Here is a 20672-nt window from a genome sequence, read left to right as displayed (position 1 = left end):
TTCTATGAATTATTGTGTACTTTTACTGTTTTTCTAAATGCTGACTACAAATAAGATATGAGAAATATGAACATTATTTTATGAAGTTGTATTTAATATTCACTGACTAAATACTTTAGCACTTTAGTATGAACCAAATTTTTAAATTGAGCATTAGTGTTTTATACTATATCAATCAATATCGCCATCTTCTGGAATTATATGAAGATATTAAGACCTACAGGAATTTAAATTGAATTATATTTTGGTAGATTAAGGTATACATCTACCAGAAAGCATTTCAAAGAATACAGTTTTTATAATTTGAACTTTTTCTTATACTATAAAATATCATTATCTGTAAGGCATTGTTTTAGAAGTTAATGGAACTCTCCAATCTTTCCAATCATATGTTTTAAACAATATTACAATCTGGAAGGATTACTAAAAAACCTTTGCTGAGTATAGTTCTAAAATATTGGTGTACAGACATATTTCTCATTCATTAATTATATTGAATATAATAAAAGATGTTGTTTACTTTATACTAAATCATATACTATTATGATTGTTATTTTGTACTCAAAATAAATCATTAATAATATAGATGACTCATACTACATGTTTAATGATTCCATAAGAGTTTATTTTAATGTATTGCCTCTTTACAATTACCCCCTGGAGATATATATGTTGGAGAAGACACATCTGCATTAGAAACATTAGGTATGCATTATAGTGTTTTGTGTTAAATTAGCTACATACGTGCTTTCCCCAATAGTGCTTTCTCTTTTTGCTGTTGTCTACCTCTGTGGTTGGAAATTATATCATATTTGAGACAGGAAGGTTTAAACATTTTACTAATAAATTTGCCAATCAAGAGCAATAAAATCATTGAATACAACTTTCAGATCTTATGTTTCTACTTAGTTTAAATTTATATTTGGAGAGTTAAACTAAACTCTCTCTATTTAGAGAGTTAACTTTGCCTTAGAGTTAAAAGTATTTCAGCTACTTCAGGCTGGATATGAAAACATGAAAATGGCCTCTGGTTATGTCTTAGTTAAAATTGGGTTAATACTGGTTTTATTGGTTAATTATTTGAAAACACTTATTTGTTGTTGTAGCCTTTCTAATCTGTGGCTGTTTGTTTCAAAAATAACCAAAAATGAAACATAAATTTTCTAAAGTACATCACAACAATCTCTAAGCATGATTTTTGTGTGTGGTTAAAATGCTCTGACAACTCTCTAAAACTGCCTAATGCATCAAATTCTTTTCCTGGTTCATGTTTTAAATGGTTGGATAAAGAGCCTCTATATTAAAATGTTTAATGTTTGAGTTTTCATAATTATGCTTTAATTGATTGTCTTCTACTAGAAAGTATGCTAGGGTTTTTGTTTTTTTATTTTTCTCTTCCTCATCACTACCTCTAGGACTAGAGAAGTTGCAATTTTATAGGTAGATAAAGTTACATGCTTAGGTATATTATCTTCTATATAATATAACCAAGATTCCCTTACCTATCTAAGAAACCTCATAATAACTTTTAGTTATATGTAGTATATCACACATATATTATGTATGATTTAATCATAAATATGTTTATTATACATACACAAAAGTATAGGTATTATAACAATGTTAGATAGGATCAAAGTTAACAATTTTAGTATATCATGTAGTCTCCCTATATGATATGCTAATATACAAATTTATAATAAAAATAATGGAAAAGCAAATCATTTTAGCCTTGCATTATCTTTACTTTTATGGGAAATTGTTAATTTCTCAAGACTTTATCGCTTACTAGGAGTAATATACGTAGGTGTATTTCTCACGTTGAAAAGAAATTCTGTGTATTTTTGGTTGTTGTATAAAGAAATGGTTTGGAATTTAGTGAAATTCTGCAGTGAAGGGTATATATAAAGTAAGTTTTTAGGCTAAGAAAAGGGATATTGCATCTTTCAAAACGCAAAGTCATTTTAATTTAATCACTGTTGAATTATTTCCAAATGTATGCCATTTTTTCATTGGTTATGTATTATTTTAAATTTGCAGCATGAATACATTAATAATTCCAAACATAAATTTGAAATTATGTTTTGGTACAGTAAATGTATATGATATCATGGTCACATACATCTGCTGTAGAAATACCTTTGTGCATATATAGTATATGGTACATATGTATATTCACATAATATATGTATGTACCTGTATATTAATAAGATATAATGACTTATTTATAGAAATTAATGTGTCATTCTGCATATATTCTATATTAACCTAATAGATCTTTATGTTTTATATTTAAAGAAAAATAGTCAATTTAGTGTAGAAGTTCTATACACAGCTATTCCATCTGTCATGACATTTAGATGGTAATGGATGATATTATGCTTAACTGCATGTTAAAAATACACAATCCATTTAATTTTTCAATTTTTTGGCTATAGAAAAGTCAGCATGTTATTTTTTCCAAATTATGTATTTTAAATTTTATTTTCTATTGCATATCTGTCTGTTTAATTGCATGGCGAAAAATATCTAACCAATGCATGAGCAAATTGAAATCCAACAAAAAAAAACATGAATTTTATTTTATTTTATTTTACTTTTTAACGCACATTTTTCTGCTTTATTGAATGTGACAGAGTCACGCTTTTCATTCACCATTGCTTCTCTTTTTCCACTGTCTGTGATTTGCTTGCCAGGAGGAGCTACTATTCTTACTCCTACTACCTGTAAGTAGAAAATGGGTGATATACGACTTTACATGTGTTCAAGATGCAGTATCCCTTTTCAAAAAAAACAACAAACCAAAAAACAGAATGTTTGCAATTTTGATGACTGCAAAAAATATATTTTTCTGGACTCTAAAGCTATAAAGTATACCTATTAACCTATTTTATTAATAGGTTATTTTTAAAAAGGGATATTGTATTTCTGTATGTTCAGCTACTTTTAATTTTTATTTATGATTTTCCATAAGTAGTCATAGTCTATATCCCAAAACATCATTTACATACTTAAGTCAAACCTGTACATTATCAATATGATATCTTACTCATCTGGTAGAGATAGTGGTTGCAGTTCACTAATACCTGTTTTTACATGTGTGTGCTTTAGTTGCTCAGTCGTGTCCGACTCTTTGCAACCCCATGGACTATAGTCCGCCAGGCTTATCTGTCCATAGGGATTCTTCAGGCAAGAATACTGGAGTGGTTTTCCTTGCCCTCCTCCAGGGGATCTTCCCAACCCAGGGCTCGAACCCGAGTCTCCCCCATTGCAGGCGGATTCTTTACCGTCTGAGCCACACTGTTATATCTGAAATAATGACCCAACTGATGTATTCATAGAAGAACATTCAAAATGCCTTCACAGAATGCAAATCAGGTCAGGTCTGACTGTGATAACTTCTCTCCACATTTCCAGGAATCTGGGATCGGTTGTGACTTCAGAACACCTTTGGTTTAGCTATGTAGGCAATCAGTATGCTCTGGTGAAAACGAATGGATAAAAATTATAATGTGGCAGTGATAAATAAATAAATCTTTTTAGAGAAGAAATTTCAAGTTTATTTATTATGACTTAAATAGGACAATGATTTTGTAAAACCAAGACCAAAAAAGAAAGGGTGTCAAACTAAACAAAACATAATAGGTGTTACATATCCTTTTTTGTGCTCCAAAGTTTTAGCTCTTCCTATGCTTAAGTATGAAATGCTACTCTTAATGAGGAAGGAGAGTGTTGTTCAGTCTGTTTCACATATCATTCTCAGCTTATTACCTTAAATTCCAGCGTATACATTCAATCCAAAGGAATGATACAACAGAGTATTCTTGGTCATTGCTTGATCAATATTTGATCCACCAAATTTTGAGAGTCAAGGATTTTGATTAAGAATTTGGAGCATATATCCCACAGTATTTACTTCGCTAAGTAAATTTAAGTTTGCTTTACAGGAAGATTTGGTGAGAGTCTCAATGACTATAACAGAATTCTGCCAACAGTTTAAATATTATAAACATTTGGCTTTTTAATATCTGATAAAATAAGCAGGTGTAAAGTAACAGTGCTCCTAGCTTATTGTGATGGATCATAATATCCTTGTTAAATCATGTTTGATGAAGCCAAAGGTAATTAAATGTACCGTTTCATACAATGATGAAGCACTTTTCCTCTTTATAGCCCACCCATATATCCACCTGCAGAAGTTTATGCTGTTGGCTGCTTTGATAATGAAAGTCATTTGCACATCCGTCAAACTCAAGTAGTTGCAAAATGATCTGTTTAACTGTCCTGAAGCATACATTATATATGCTGGTTTCTCAGATGGAGACAAAATATCAAACATGCAAGAATCGATAAATATTTAATTATGAGAACATCAGTAAGGTTACCATTAGCCATCTATTTATCTATAATGTTAGGATTGGATTGCCTTATTTTAGATGTGTGGCATTTCTGTATTCTAGACTATGTATTAGGCTTTGATACTGTTACTGACGTACTTAGGGTTCCTGGCATTATCAATCATAATTAGAAAAAAAGTTCAACAGACTTATGTATTTAAAAGCTGCTTAAACAGATCTAGTGAAGCAAATCTAAACTAGACAGTTTTTAAAAGAAATGTAGAAATAAATTATTGTAAAATTTAAAAGAAAACCAGATGTAATCTTTGAACTAAAAATTCATTGGCATCGTCATAGTAACTGTCAGTTCTTGATCAAAGCACTTAACTCTGGTGACAATATTCATTTCTTTTGTAATAACCTGAAATAAAGCCTACCTCACAGGGTTGTTGTGAGGATTAAGGTATAAGAAAAAGCTGATAATACATGGTTGGCAGATACCAACAAAGGTTTTATATATATTCTCTCATAATCTATCTACTAACAAAGTTTTGTGAATCTGAAAAGTAAAAATCCTTCATTGCTATGAAAACTTTTACCTGTCATCCATTTGACAAGTTCATTACTTCTTATTTTTTCTCAATCATAAAATGTTTAAATTATATATTTTAAGGTAAAGCCTCAAATTTTGAATGTCTTTACCATTTGCTTCAAACTATCTGTCTTCAAATTTTTACATTGTTTTTAATCCAAATTTCAAGTTGTCTTATTTTTAGCCATGCCAATCTCTCAGAATTTTTGAGGAATGAATTTATTCTTTCTTCTTATCCAAGAAACAAAGACTGAAAGTTATTTCTTCAACTCTTTTTTAAACTTTAAAATGGCAAAGCATTTGTGCTACATCCACATTCTTCTCAAATTTATAACAACTAATGTTTAACTCTTAGAGCAGTGACTGCTTCATATTATAATACACATGGTAATGTGACAATTAAAAAAAAGTAACTGGATATAGTATAAGGGCTTAGGCCTTGGAACCAGGTCATTCTTTACTGCTTATTAGATTAATAACCTTGGGAAAGTTATTTAACTTGTCTAAGCCTCAGTGAACTCATCTATACAATTAGAAATCTCATGCCTTCTTCAGTTCATTGATCTGAGAATTAATAGAGTTAACAAATGACAAGTGCCGAGCATATAAGAGACCTAATTCATCCATTGGAACAAGTATTTAATGAGTGTCTGCTCTGTGCCAGACACTGCTCTGAGTGCTAGGGCTATATAGAGGGTTCTTCCCTTCATGGAACACACAGTGGGAAAAACAGAAGGATACTTGCAATGATAATGTGATAAGTATTACTATAGGCAGAAAACATGGTGCTTTAAAAATACCTACCAGGAAAATCTAGTCTGAGAAAGGTTATACATGCTCAGTTAGAGAAGTCTCCCTGATGAGGCAAGACAGAATTGGAAGTTAACCAGATATTAGAGATAGAAGAATATTGTAGGCCGAAGAACAAATAGCCCATAGGCAAGTTTGGAAATATCCTAGAGGTAAGTTTGAAAAGTGAAGGCTGTAGAATAACCTATGACCTACTGATGTATAATTTGTCCCATACACTCTTCCAAAAAATAGGACCACTTGAAAGAATAAGAAAATATACGTATTTAGATTCATGACTTCTCTTTAAAAATAATTTTAAAATTAGAAACTACTCTGGGATCAAATGCCGATGTTCGCTTAGGTAAGTTGCCCCCTAAATTGCTCTCCAATTCTCCACAATCCCCACCCTTCCTGTGCTGTCTCACTACGGGAAGCACCACTTTTATATTCCCTGTCTAAAACCTGTTAGGAGTTTTACAGAGCTTTTGCCCACTAGCCTAGAAAAAAGAGATAGATCTTTCAATGAATAGAGCAAATAATGCTGCTAAATAATGGTGGTGGTGATGGTGGTTGTGACAATGTGGTGGTGGTGGTGGTGGTGGTGGTGGTTTTTGTTATACTTTTGTCATTGTTTTATTATTGATAATACTATCCTTATCATTGTTATTATTTCTAAAATGTATAATGCCATTTCTATCCCTAAAGCTTAGTTTATGACTATCTTACTTAGATGTCATATATGCTATGTCAATATAATGGATATTGTTGGGTATGTATGCTTGAGGCTAAGTACTATAATTCTCAGAGAAAAATATCATACACATGAGTAGCTATCAAATTAATAGATTAATTTTCTAAAGGAAAAGCTTTTGGACATAAGCACAACTACTAAATAAATAACTTTAACATATTTGTAGTATATCAGTATATTTATTCTAGTACAGATACTAATGAGAATCAGAAAATTTTATCCTAGTTAATAATCCAGCTGAGAAATGTTATTCTTAAAATAACTAAAATATATTTCCAAGGCACCTAAACTGCTGCCATAAACTTAGAAACATAATCTGGCTTCTATAGGCATTTACAGTCCTTTTCTTTTTATTAATATGAAATGAATTTTATATACCTTAAATAGTTTTTTAATTGCATGTCTCATGTGTAACATTCACAACGAACCAGATTGGATTTCACATCCTTGATATGTAAGATAAAGATGTCAGTGTCTGAGGAGCTCAAAAGTCTAACTCTGCTCATTTCCAAATCTCCTGTATCATTTGTTTTGCTGCATCTGTAAGGCCATTCTGTAGTTGGCACTCTGCCATGGGGTTCTGAAACATATTTTTAGGATCTGACCATGTTTATTATTTAATATTATGATCATTTGCATAATACCTCTACACAGCATTTTCCAAACTTTTCTCAAAGTACTTTTCTTATAAAGTACATAATTTCCCCATATATTCCTGAGTGTTTGCCTTGTATCAAGCTGCAGTTTATTCTACAAATTTCCTGATTAGGTTTGGATTAATGTTATATAAATATATTTTAAAATGTTAATTCTACACATTGCATTTTTACTAAACAAAAAGGCAAAGAGTGAAGAATAGAGTTTGTCTATTTTAACTGGATGACTGTAATAAAATAAACTTGAAAAAGTAGTCATGTTATTCCCACAGAACATCTTCTGAAATTTTGATCAAGCGTGTTAATCACCCAGAAGGAAAACCAAAATTTAGCCTTAACTTGTTTTCTTTGAACAACTTTACTAAGGAAGCATTTACTTATTGTTTTAATAAAGTATAGTTATGCTTTATGATAATTTATTGTAATGATAAAATACAAGAAGTGATGAGACATTTGGGTTGACAGCTTGAATGTTAAAATATCCATATGACAAATAAAACAATTTTATAGCAATCAACAAATATTGTTTGGATGTCAAACTTAATTCCTGAAATTATGACATATTCTTAGAGTTTCTAAAACAAATCTATATCTTTACCCTCGGGCTTTCCTGAACTACTTACTGCTGGTGTCAGTTCTCCTTCAAGCCTCACGCTAAGGTTTCCCTTTCATGTTTGTCTTGGCAGCAAGCTTGCTAAAAAACGCAAAGATGCGATGGGGAACACCCGGCAGGAAATGACACACATGGTAAATGCTATGGATCGAAGTTATGCTGATCAGAGCACTCTGCATGCAGAAGACCCTCTTTCCATCACCTTCATGGACCAACATAATTTTAGTCCAAGATGTAAGTTCTTTACCAAAATTTTGATCAATGACTTTTAAAGCTATTTAAGTTCTCTCTGAATTCAACACATTAGCTTTTGAATAGAGGGGAAATAAGACAGAGTGGAAGAAGAAACTGGAAATCGAAAAAGTGATATGGAATACAACAGAGTTTATCAGAAGGCTTGTTTTCATTCTTGATATTTAATTTAGTTTAACTTCAAACTGTATGAATTTTATTACTATAAGAGACATTCATACACCACTCAGACCAAATCTTATTGTTTTAAGTTAAAATATTTGATTGCCTACATAAAATTAGCTCGTCAGAATTTATAATTGTTTTGTATTTGAATCTTCCATTGTGTAAGGTTAAGTCTTTTGAGATATGAGATATCATAATTCTTTCTGGGAATTATTGGCATGGGAAAAGTCGTTCTATTTAATTATCCTATAGATGCCTCAAGAATTTCAGTAATAAAAAGTTAACCAGAGAAAAGAGAAATCTACATACTGTTAAGTATCTGGTGTGAAGTCCAAAAGTTTACTTGAACTGAGGGATTGACAGGGAATCGTGAAATCCATCTATTCACTCATCTGTGTTAAGAATTGCAAATGTTTATCTGTGGAGGCATATCTTTTAAAACAGTTCCTCTGAAGTATTGTTTAATGCCCCATGATCAGTATTACTGTTTATCTTCAAATTTTCTAGAATTTTGTTTATCCCATTCGATAGCACTGTGTTTATTTTGTTACTTAAAATTAAGTTCAATTACCTGACTGTCTCTTCAAATAACTAAGTGAAATTGGTACTTGAGGAAAGCAAATTGTGTTTATCCTTGGCCTTGTGTCCACAGAGGCATTTGCCACAGATCCCAGTTTGGGAAAAACTGTATAAGGAAAGAAGTAAACAATAGAAGTGTTATTTTCAATACAGATTATAAAAATATGTAGTGGTAAGACTGAGAAAATAAAGTATTTGTAGGTTTATGCATTTATGGCTTTTCAAAAGGGAATGTTTTTTGAAATGTTCAGCTTGGTGCAAACTTTTTAAAAATTATTGGCCATGATTTTCCCTGATATGTACCTATATCACATTAGTAGTTAAGGATATTATAATGAGTCATTTTGGAATTTAGTTTTAATAGTGATAAGTACTTTCTGATCTGTTCTATTTTTTTTTCACTGTAAGATAAATAATAGAGAAAAACATAAAACATTGTTGCTATTGAAAGTTTTGCTAAAAGTATAGATGTATCATTTCTCTAACCATTTGATTTAAAAATTAGTCAATTAGAGATTTGAAAGAATTTTTGTTTCCAAAGCTTTTCTATCTAATGCCTGTATACCTTATTATGAAGTTTGAATTTAGCAGTATATCTCTAAATATACACTTATGAACTTGGAGAAAGGATTAAATCTATTTTCCAAAGTTAGGTAAAGTAGAATGAATATAATTACCTCTCCGAGTACCTCACACTGGATAGATGTAAATGCATTTTTTCCCCCTAATTTTATAATCTTTATAAATTGAAGTTGAATCTTCTTGGTTTTTAAAACTGGACTGACTACTGAACTATAATTATAGATGCACCTTTCCTGGTATTTTGAGGTAACCCAAGTTGAGAAAAAGAATGGTCCCTTTGCAGGTTATAGTAATAAAGAAAGTTTAGTATTTATATTTCTTAAGAAATGACAAATCTATTGTAAAGGAAAAAAGAATATGAAATACAGCTTTAGGGCAATATATTCCTTCATGAGCTTTGTTTTCCTGCAGTGCCCAGTGATCCACTTGTGCCGACCGCTGTGTTAGGTGAGGCCCTAATTCTTTGTCATCATTTTTGCATGGATCACACCTCCTTGCATGGGTTACAGTTTTGTCTACACAGTATTTACAGTGCAGGAAGCAGTTTGATTTTGAAAATGTAGTCCTGATTTTATCAGAGAGCAATTGGGATCAACCCAATTAGATCTAGTGCATTTCAAATTAGTTGGGTATACTTTTTTAAAACAACTTATCCTTTAATTCTAGGTTCTGTTAGATTTGGAGTAAGTACAAGGACCCTTAATATGAATATATAACTATTGTTTGTATATGCAAGTTAGTAGAATGAATCCAAATGTACACATTTCAGGGGCCAGTGCTACCAGAATCACTAGTGTATATATATATATAATATACCTGATTTAAAGGGATTTTTCTAAATCCTCCTAATTTTATAACAATAAAGAATAAATTTCCAAGTAAACATTTGACATTTGTGCATTTGCTTTAGTTTTGTCTTAGTTAAGAATTTATAAATGCAGGTAAAATTGCTACAGTATTAATAATGGAGTTTTGCATTCTATATGCACTCTACATGATAAGTGTTATCTTTCAAAAAATTTACATTAATCCAAGATTTACCACTACATTGGAGAAGGAAATGGAAACCCACTCCAGAATTCTTGCCTGGAGAATTTCATGAACAGAGAAGCCTGGCGGCCTACAGTCCAAGGAGTCGCAAAGAGTTGGCCACGACTGAGCAACTAACACTACCAGTATATAACATCTAAGACAGCTAGTATTGCTAGTAATAAATAAGACCTTTCCAGCTGTAAAATTAAATAAATCTTTAACAACATATTTAAGAATGCAATGAGTTTCATTTCGATTTGTACTCTATCCCTTGACGAATTACATAGCAATGATTTGACCAGCTGGCTTGTACGTTCACAAGTTGTCTTATCAGTTTGTCCCTCATGCTTCTAATATTTAAGATTTAATCAGAGAAATGTAGAAATTGCCAGATAAATGTACCTTAAAAATTCCAAGTTCTCATGCTTTATATTTAAATTTCTTTGAACATAAGACATCAGACATATTTTTATTATCAATGTATTCAATGTTTAATTATATTTTCAAAATATGTTAGAACAATACAACTAACTCAGTAAAGTAAAATATACCTTTTTGACTAAAATAGTTATTAAAAGTTAAAATTTTATAATACAAAGGGATATTCTAAAAGAATCTGTAAGTCAGTGTTTTCTGTCTCTGACTGCACTCTCCCTTTGATATTCCCACCAACAAGGTCAGGGAATTTGCCCCAAAGGACGGCCTGATCATATAGGGAAGAGCCAGGAATCATGGTCTTTGAGAGGCATCAAATTCCTCTGAAAATGTCATCTTCTGTTGAGCACTGTAGAATGAGGTCAGCATCAAGCTCATAAATTAAATTCAATGAAGTTATTAAAAATTCAAGGAAAAAGATTGTTACCTGTTAAAATTTCCTTATGGTAATAGTCAAAGACATGTAGAATTGGGTCTAATAAGTCTCAGTCCTCTTGTGAACTCACAAATATGAACTCATGAAAATATTCATAAAAAATGCCTTTGCTTCCCCTTCAATAAAATGATATAATAATTCTTACCATATCTTCTCCACAGAGCTTAGTAAAGAGAAAATGAGATAATGTATAAAGTTTAAAATATTATTGTAATAATTTTCCCATGAAAGAGGATATTTATTTTTAAGGAAGGCTAGAGTTAACGCAACAGAGTTATAAATCTATTCATTTAAAAAATCATTGTGCATTTTATTTCATTTTGTAAGTCTAGCTGGTTGATATTTATATTTCTTCTTTGAAAACTAAATAGCTTGTTAATCATACCAAATTTAGAAATGATTTGTTGCATTTTTCATCATTCTTGGAATCACTGTGTTTATAGTTTTACATCCAGTTTATTTTGTATTTATAAAGCAATTTTTGAAATCACTTCAAATATTGCTTGATATTAATATCTGCTTACTGATCTAAAAAGAAGTCGGAAACTTTTGTATTGATTCATATTTTTGTTTTTTTGTGTTTTACTGCTGCATTGGGTTAAAGTCCCTATTACTGGTAAGTGTATTGCAAAGAACTCTAGAAGACCTGTCCTTCAAAGAAATATTTAAAGTTATTCTTAAATGTGTAGTAAGGATAATAATTAGTACATGTACTCTTGCTTCTAGGCGCATTGTTAGGTAATTCAATGAGGTGAGGTAGAAATGTATAGCTATAAATAATTCATGTGTGATTATTTTGAAAAATACTGCTCATTGTACTACTGTATTAAAGCTTAATGCAAAGCAAAAGGCACCGTCTACCTCATATTGATACGTAATCATGTAAGATCTGAAATATGGCTGAATCCTCTGTTTCTTACTGAGCCTTTTACAAATGTAAATATTCCACTGCTCCAGCAAGTACAATGTGAGCTCTGGGTCTGCTTCACAGAGCACTGACTACCTTTATTCCAGCTTGGGTGATTGCATTTTGCCTTCCTAAGAGCCTGTTCTCTTTACTTCTTATCCTAAGCTGTATATTCTGTGATAGTGCCCCAATCAGTGGCTTCCGGATTTAATTTTACAGGGGAGATGTATATTTCTTTATGTCAGTCTATTGATTGCAGTATTTTAGCTAAGGTAGACCGACTGAGTGTCGTCTCATAGAAAAAATAGTAAACACTCGTGAATCATGATTGCTAGCAAATGTTTGTGTGTAGAGGGGTGGGAATCCAGAGTAAAAAGCATTAATTCTTTTGGGTATTTTTAGGTCACAACAGAATCCAACAGAATTTTTTTTTAATTCAATGTGGAGTTTTAGAAGTAAATGCAAAAGAAAAAGCTACATTCAGCCTAGTAAGAGAAAATAAAGTAAATGCAATCAAGCTAAATTATAGAAGCACACAAATCTGATTGTGGGGTTCTTTTTCTTTTTTTCCTTCTCCAGGAAGAAAAAATGTTTATCATGGGGACAACAATTCATTTTTTGCCATATCCTATTTGTAGAGTTGGTGATAGAACAGGCAAATGTACCAGCACTTGAAATATGTTTAACTGTTAACTAAATATCGTTCTCTACAGTATGCAGTATCACTAAAACAAAAGTTCCCCTAAGAGTGTACTTTCTCTTCTGTTAATGAGTATGGCAGTATAATGTTTGCCAAAGTAACACCCCTTAAAACATTTGTTTTTTTTAAAGATGGTAAGTTTAAATGTGATCATTATAAGCATGCTTCTTCTCGTTGTAATGATTAGCACTATGGTCATTAAAATAATATTTATTTTTCAGAGGTAAAATGTTCTTGTTCTTTTCTTCCTTCTTATGACAGAGACTTAAGAGTTTCTTTTCATTTTAAGCTAACAACACAGTTGGGATGGGGCCTGCACTTAAATGTGGGTGGTGAGGGATTTAATGGATTTGTAACTAATTGATTCATTGAAATATTGAAATATTTATTGAGTGACTGCTTTTACCAGGCACTAAGAATAAAAAGAAAACTATGACTCTTGTTTTTACATGCTAAGCATTTAGAGTTTAGTTAGAAAAAGAGATCAAGAAATAAATGATTAAAATACATTGTAAGTGAAATGAATGTAGGAGAACAGAAGGCCATGGGAACGTAAAGCAGGCGCTGTGTAACTCAGCCAAGATGGGCCATGGAGGAATTCCAGAAGAAGTATCTAAATATTTTGTCCCAGAGACAAACCAAGGTTTCTTGTACACAGTAACCAGAAGAGTCAAAATGTATCAGCAATAAAAAATAGCAATAATAATAAACCAAGGGAGTAGAGATGAAGTGTAAATGCACGTGTAACCTGGCTAGCAGACATAGCGGGCCATGGGCTGATTCTGTAAAATGTTCAGGTTTACGGGTCTGGAGTGTTTCATGGTAAAACATCCCAGGTGGAAGGGCATAGTAGGACTACAGTGGGGATGGGTTGCCTATATAGGGAGGTTGGGATATGGGTGGGAAAGAATTTGTTCAATTTAATCAACAATGAAAACACCTCTCCAATTGACAACTTGATCTTCTGGTCCCACAATATACTACTTTGACTGCAGATAGAAGAAAAAAGTCAGAACTCAGCAAAATCTCCCACTTATACTTCTTTAAAGTGGATCAGCTGTTTCTCTACATCTCACAGCATCTGTTGTCTTGCTTATATACACATATTAATAATATGCCCTGACCTCCTACCTGGAGCTGCAGTAAAAGGCTTTGTCTTTATAGGGATGCTGCCCTAGGTCTGTACCATGTTTCTTTCTTCCTCCTATTATCAGAAAGATCATAAGATCTTAAAATCTGCTTTGCATAGATATATATTAAACAAGGTAACTTTGTCTTTTTTTTAATCTTCTGGAATCTGAAACATGGCAGATGAGAACCACAGTGCTACAGCAGAATCCAGTCGTCTTCTTGATGTACCTCGCTACCTGTGTGAGGGGACAGAATCCCCTTACCAGACGGGACAGCTGCACCCAGCCATCAGGGTAGCCGACTTACTGCAGCACATTAATCTCATGAAGACATCAGACAGCTATGGGTTCAAAGAGGAATATGAGGTGAAAGTTTCAATACTATGTTGAATCTTATTTCTAACCATGATACTCAGCAGAATTTAGCAGCTTTTCCTTCCATTTACATAGCAAGCACTGGAATACTCTGTAGACCCTCTAATCCTTGGTGAACAATCAAGTGGGCATTTGAGGAGAAGGATGTAGATGGATTGAAAAAAGGATATTTCCAGGGGATGTAGCTGGGTCAAAATTCATTTTAATAAAAAATGCTGGATTCCATAATTTATTTTACTATGCTACTTAGAGACCAGTTTGTTAGACCTTATGTTTTCCCCACTCAAAAATCCATAGCAGACTATCTTGAGTCCTGGTGTACCTTTGCGGTGTCCGCCATTTGAATGACCTAAGCAGTGGATACTTGTCTGCCTCTTTGTGTGTTGACCCTCTGTTGAAAATAAGATCAAGCTATGGGTGTTAAATGTGTTACTTGTCACTCTGAGTTTTGTTTTGAGGATTATAGGTTGAGGGTGGCTGGGAAGAAAAACAGAGTACTCCAAATTCAGACAACAAAAAGCAGCCCCAAAAAAGGACGTGGGAAATTCTTTCATCCTTATTTCCCCTTCCTACCCAAACTAAAACAGCAAGATTATACCACAGAGGAAGTTATTTAACTAAACATCCCAATGTGCATAATATAGCAAAAAGGAAATAGTTCTTTTGCTACTTTTCACGTACGAGAAATGTCACTCTGGGGTGTAGAAGAAAGTACCTCCACTACCAAACACACACAATTAAAATGAAAGAAGCCAAGGACTACTTTACTTTGAAAGACCACCAAAGATATAATACATTTAACTTCATAAGGAATCTTCTAAACATCGCCTTTTATTTACAGATTACTTGTTATACCTTAGTTTGGAAATTATTTTTGAATTTTGAATGTCAGTTTTAGATATACGCTGGAAACACTATGCTGTGGTGACAATATTGTAAAGTAATTAACCTCCAATTAAAATAAATAAATTTATATTAAAAAATAAAATAAAACAAAAATAGTACAAGGAATTACAATATTCTGTCAGAACCATTTTGTTGTTGTTCATTGCATGAGTATTCCTGTGTATCTCACTTCAAAGACCATTGGCTCTTTGAAGACCCCCTTTCTTGTGTTGAGCAAAGTTTAAGTTTTTCTGCAAAAAGATATCTATACTCATATTTTAAATTGCTGCATATGGTAATTAAACCAATCAACAAATTCATCTGTTCCAAGATTCTTGGAGATGGTGACTCTTTTCAATTTTCATATGGTCTCTTGTTGTGGAGACTGAGTCCTTTTCAGGATCTTCAAAGAAACTAAAATATGATGTATTGCATATGATTTAATGAATAATTATGGGAGGAAACAGGTTTTCTTTGTCCTGTTAGAAATGCTAAAGGAAGCATATTTTTGAAAGATGCTCATTAAAAGTAGTTTTGAAGTCTCTGATGCTTTCTTTACTTCCGTCTCACAAAGTTGCAGTGATGTTAAATTTGAAATACTTTCAAGGCTCCTCCCCCCGCCCCCCTGCTTTTTTCCCCCTAAAGTTGTTTGTTGTCCTCAATTTGAACTCAGTCCAATCCAAGATGAACAAGTAGGAGTCCAACAAACAAGTTTGAGGTCTGAAAATTGATCTTGTTTACTGCTGTAGGACTCCCTTCCTCCCTGAGAAAGTGGCTTTTACTATTTTAGTCTTTAAAACAGACAGACTTGATTCAAAGAAAGGAATTAAATTCAGTGTGCTTGTTAATTGTGCTTTTTTCTAGAGCTTCTTTGAAGGACAGTCAGCATCTTGGGATGTAGCTAAAAAAGATCAAAATAGAGCAAAAAACAGATATGGAAACATTATAGCATGTAAGTGCTCTTATGATTCTTGATAAATGTAAAAACCAGGTGTAGAAGATAAAGGGTAAATTTGCAACTACTCCTTCTATGGTTTTAAACTTTAAAAAAAATCCCAGAGGATGGCAGTCTGTTTATAAAGTAACCTATTTAATATTATAACAGCATTGGGTATTGGCAGCAATTCTGAAATTGTCATCATTCTCATTAATTGACTCAGATTCTTCATCTTGTGGTGATAATGTGCTGTTTGCACATAAGTGCCTGGAGGTGTCATTAACAACTGAAAATATTAGGATAATGAATATGAAGGATTTTTTTCATGCTAAATTACTATAACTCTTCCACCAAACACATTCAAGGTGGGAGTGTTATTCCTTCCATATACCTTGTTTCCTTTCTTGGAGCCAGTGCCTGAATCCCATTTGCTCCAAGTTATTTTTCATTAGGGACTTCCTCCTGATTATGTCTTCAAGGTGTGTTCATGAGATAAATAAATTGATTATCATATGAAACCGTAGGAGCAGTAAGAAAAGTGACAGATAGTTTAGCTTGTAACTAGCTGCTGATTTTACTTAGGCTACTTTATTCTCCATTTAAATTATTTTACAGTCTCTTTTGAATACATCAGAGTTTAACCTTTGTGAGAGTAACCATAACTCTCACAAAATAAGAAGTTGAGAGTAGGGTTTCAAAATTCACTCCCTAATTCTGCGGCCCATTTGCTGTAAAGTACAGGGAGAAAAGATCCCACCCATTTAAAATCATGCCTAACAAGCAAAATTAGGAGTTAAGGCAAGTTTAGTAATTCAGAAAAATTTATGACTCAAATGATGATTTATCAGACATTATTATCATTTCTACTAAAAATTTCCTAACTATGAAGATGCTAGTCATTGAAGCTTTCTTAACAGAATATTATCATCAAAATAAGTAATGAGCTCATTAAAGTTCTTGCATTTTTTCAAATGACTGGTATCCAGTGAAATTTTAAAAGTATATTATGGCTAATCTGTTGTTAACCACTGAACCATTGTCTCAAAACAGGGGGGAAACTTAATAGCTTTTATTTTATCCTTTAAAAATCTCAGATGATCACTCCAGAGTAATTTTGCAACCTGTTGAGGATGATCCTTCTTCAGATTACATTAATGCCAACTATATAGATGTGAGTATTTTTATCCTGCAGTATGCCCGATTTATTGACTTATATATATATATGTATATATATAAATCTTTTCCTTTTTATTACCTATAAAGTGATTGCTAGCTTTTTAAAATAAAGAACAAACTGTACACTTTTCTTTGTTCTGCGTCCTAGTACTTACTGACGTTGTTGTGCTTTCTTTCACACCTGACTTTGGTTTGGGCTGTAGATTTGGCTGTACAGGGATGTAAGTACCACTATATGTAAATAACAGCACCCTATTATAAATACTTAATGTAACCACTCTTAATTACAGTTTTTACTAATGCTTACTACTAGTTCTTTCTGCATGCTTCACCTAACTAGCCTCATACAGTATATCTATGTTCATTTTTCTGTAACTCCTTTACATGTGTAAAGATCTATTTTACCTCCCTCCCTTTTCTATGTTTAGAAAAGCAGGATCATTTTTAGCTTTTGACAATTTATTATGTACTCGAGTTTTATTTGTTGATGGTTTCTGTTTCTGGCTTTTATCCTACCCTTCCCTAAACATATGTGAGAAGCTGGATAGTATGATGTGTATTAGTGTTTCTGAAATTTTACTTTTTTACATTTGACTTCTGATGTTAAAAATGGGTAGGGAGACTATTTTGTGGTGTGTGGTTATTGGTTTGTTAAGTATTAAAATTACTTAGGCAAAATAATTACAAAATTGCATTTATAAAATACACATATCACACATATATATTGAATCATAAAAATGAAAGTTTGTTTTGATATACATTCCACTGTTCAGTGTTGGTTAAGACGTATGTACATGCAGATCCTTTGTTTAATGCAAGTAATTATCAAATAAAATAAAATATTTAGGATGCAGTATATTACATCCAAGAAGGACAGGCTCTGTTCATATTTCTTGGTTCAAAATCACACTGGAAATTGCAAGAATGTTAATTCATCCCTCTGTCCCTTGCTTTCCTCATCTTTTCAGGGGGGATAATAACAATACCACTAACCTCATCATTTTATTGTGAGAATTAAATGAAGTAATTCATGTTGATCATTTAGCACAATGCCTAGCACATATTAAGTACTCATTAAACTTCACTATTTAAAAAACTAGTTCAGGCATACTGAAATGAATTAATTCTAAATTGCATTACTTGTAAGGCAAAAGATAGAAATATCAACAATTACAGCATATATGATACATTTATAGATATGCAAAATATATGTATAATTAGGATCTATAAATAATAATTTTATCATATTTATTAAGTTCATGTTTTATAGTTATTTTGTGACTTGTCATTATTTACATATTTGAATTAATGAATTTTATTAACTATAGACTTTGAGTATATTGGTTAATTTTTGATCATTATTTTACTCTCATTCAATATGGAAAACTAAACAGTCTATTCTCTAGAATAAAAATATCAACAGTTCTCTGACAAATTTGTACTTGTTCTTACCTATTTAGTTTAACCTTGGTTTTCTGCCAAGACCCTGGCAGGACATTTGGTCCTATCCAAAACATCCATTAAGACATTTGGTCCATACCAAAACATCCTTGATATTTGCTCCTTTCCAAAATGTCCATGGAGACATTTGGTCCATGCCAGAAGTCCTTGATATTTGGTGCCATCCAATACCATTTGGCATGGACCAAGTATGCTCATGGACATTTTGGACAGGAACAATTTTTAAGGACCTTTTGGCATGGACCAAATGTCTTATGGACACTTTGGGCACAACCAAGGGTCCTGTAAATATCAGCAATTTTTGGTATGCACCAAATGTCTTATAGATGTTTTGGATAGGACCAGATGGTCTGCTAACTCAAGCTTTTACTAAAACCCTTTGCTGAAGACACAACAAAGACAAAGCTTAACCCTATTAACATTTTTGCTACTAATGATCTATTGAAATTCAAATCAATTGAAAGCAACTGACAACTTATCTTTTATTTGGAGTAATTTCTTTATGAAACAATATCAAATGCTTAACCACATAAAACTCTTGGCACACTATAAAAATAAAGAAAAATGTGCTAAACCTTTTGTTCAGGATAAGATGCATTTTTTAAAAGTTTTTTTTCCCTATATATGTGTGTACCTATAATTATGTGTGTGTAAATTAATATTATCAGCACATACAAAATAGTTTTGGCAGATTCCTGAACATATTATCGAATAGAAATATTCTGTAAAAAAAATTTCAGCAGGACTTTGACTTGATGCACACATGCATTGTCCAGCTCTAACATTGGAATGTTCTGTTATTTTTTTATGGTTCTAATATGTCGTTGTCCATTTGTAATGCAGTGTGTTGTACTTTTGGATGATAAAATAAGAATTAATATTTTTGGACACAGTTTTGCCAGGAATGAAACCAAAGATTAACATGAAGGCATAAACATTGTAGTGAAACCAAACAAAATCTATAAAGTTATTTCCTAGCAAGCAAAACTCAATTGTGCAATATGTATTCTAATCAGACCCCTTAAAATATTTAATTTTTGTTTCATTTTTACCTTTCAGATAACCTAGGTTTGAGAAGTGAACTATGAGTTCACTACTCATTTCTGGACTTTTTACTATAACTTAATCTTAACAGGTGGTTGTCTTCATCTTTTTATGCCTTCATTCATTTATTTCTGACACAGATATAAAATGATGACCACTTTGTTCTCCTATTTTAGGGCTACCAGAGACCAAGCCACTACATTGCAACTCAAGGTAAAACTTTGCCTTTTAAAATAGAGTAGAATAACCAAATAATTATAGAGTAATCAAACTTGCTTAATTCATCCATATGATGTTTTCTTGCAATTTGATAATTTAAAAAAAAATCAGCTCTTCCATTTAACACTGTTCTTTATTCATCTGTATAATACAGATTGTTTTATCTCTTTAACATGTATATAAATTAAACCTTGATTTATTTTTTTTTTAACTAAAAGTAAAATAGAAGCTGCTGGTAGTCTTTGAGATTTGGTTCTTGGTATCCGGATGTCCCAGAGCACTAGTAAACAGTGCTGGGCAGAGAAATTACTTATTTTCTGATGAAAGCAACTGAGCTCTCATCTTATATAAGGTGCCTATTTCTTTGCAGCAGAGTTTGTTGGGCTGGCATGTAATAGTATCCAAGGCCAACATTGCCATGTTGGACTGAGTTGCAACAATTTTTTTTGCAAGTCAAGACTAAAACATAGGGAAGGGCTGAAGGGAACTTAGTTGAGTTCATTCTTCATAGAAAAGTAGAAGAAAGTGAAGAAATCTTGTTAGAGTGGCACATTGGGGAATAAAGGTATCCTAACGACCATACCAAGATACCTTTAGTTATCTCCCCAAACTGACC

The 20672-nt window shown here is 32.2% G+C and overlaps 1 protein-coding gene across 1 annotated transcript in view; it reads left to right on the top strand.

The window, feature by feature from the left end:
* Positions 1-20672, top strand: part of PTPRK (protein tyrosine phosphatase receptor type K) — a 625738-nt gene that overhangs the window by 573381 nt on the left and 31685 nt on the right. Inside the window, exons 15-22 of the mRNA XM_052645975.1 lie at positions 7815-7975; positions 9731-9766; positions 11827-11838; positions 14141-14325; positions 16084-16171; positions 17251-17327; positions 17536-17553; positions 20014-20050. Of these exons, the coding sequence (XP_052501935.1) occupies positions 7815-7975; positions 9731-9766; positions 11827-11838; positions 14141-14325; positions 16084-16171; positions 17251-17327; positions 17536-17553; positions 20014-20050 (614 nt within the window). The remainder of the gene's footprint in view (positions 1-7814; positions 7976-9730; positions 9767-11826; positions 11839-14140; positions 14326-16083; positions 16172-17250; positions 17328-17535; positions 17554-20013; positions 20051-20672) is intronic.

This window comes from Budorcas taxicolor, chromosome 9, assembly GCF_023091745.1.
Source record: "Budorcas taxicolor isolate Tak-1 chromosome 9, Takin1.1, whole genome shotgun sequence".
NCBI lineage: Eukaryota > Metazoa > Chordata > Mammalia > Artiodactyla > Bovidae > Budorcas > Budorcas taxicolor.
Note: the sequence above shows the minus strand (reverse complement) of the source record. Positions and strands in the feature narration are given on the sequence as shown.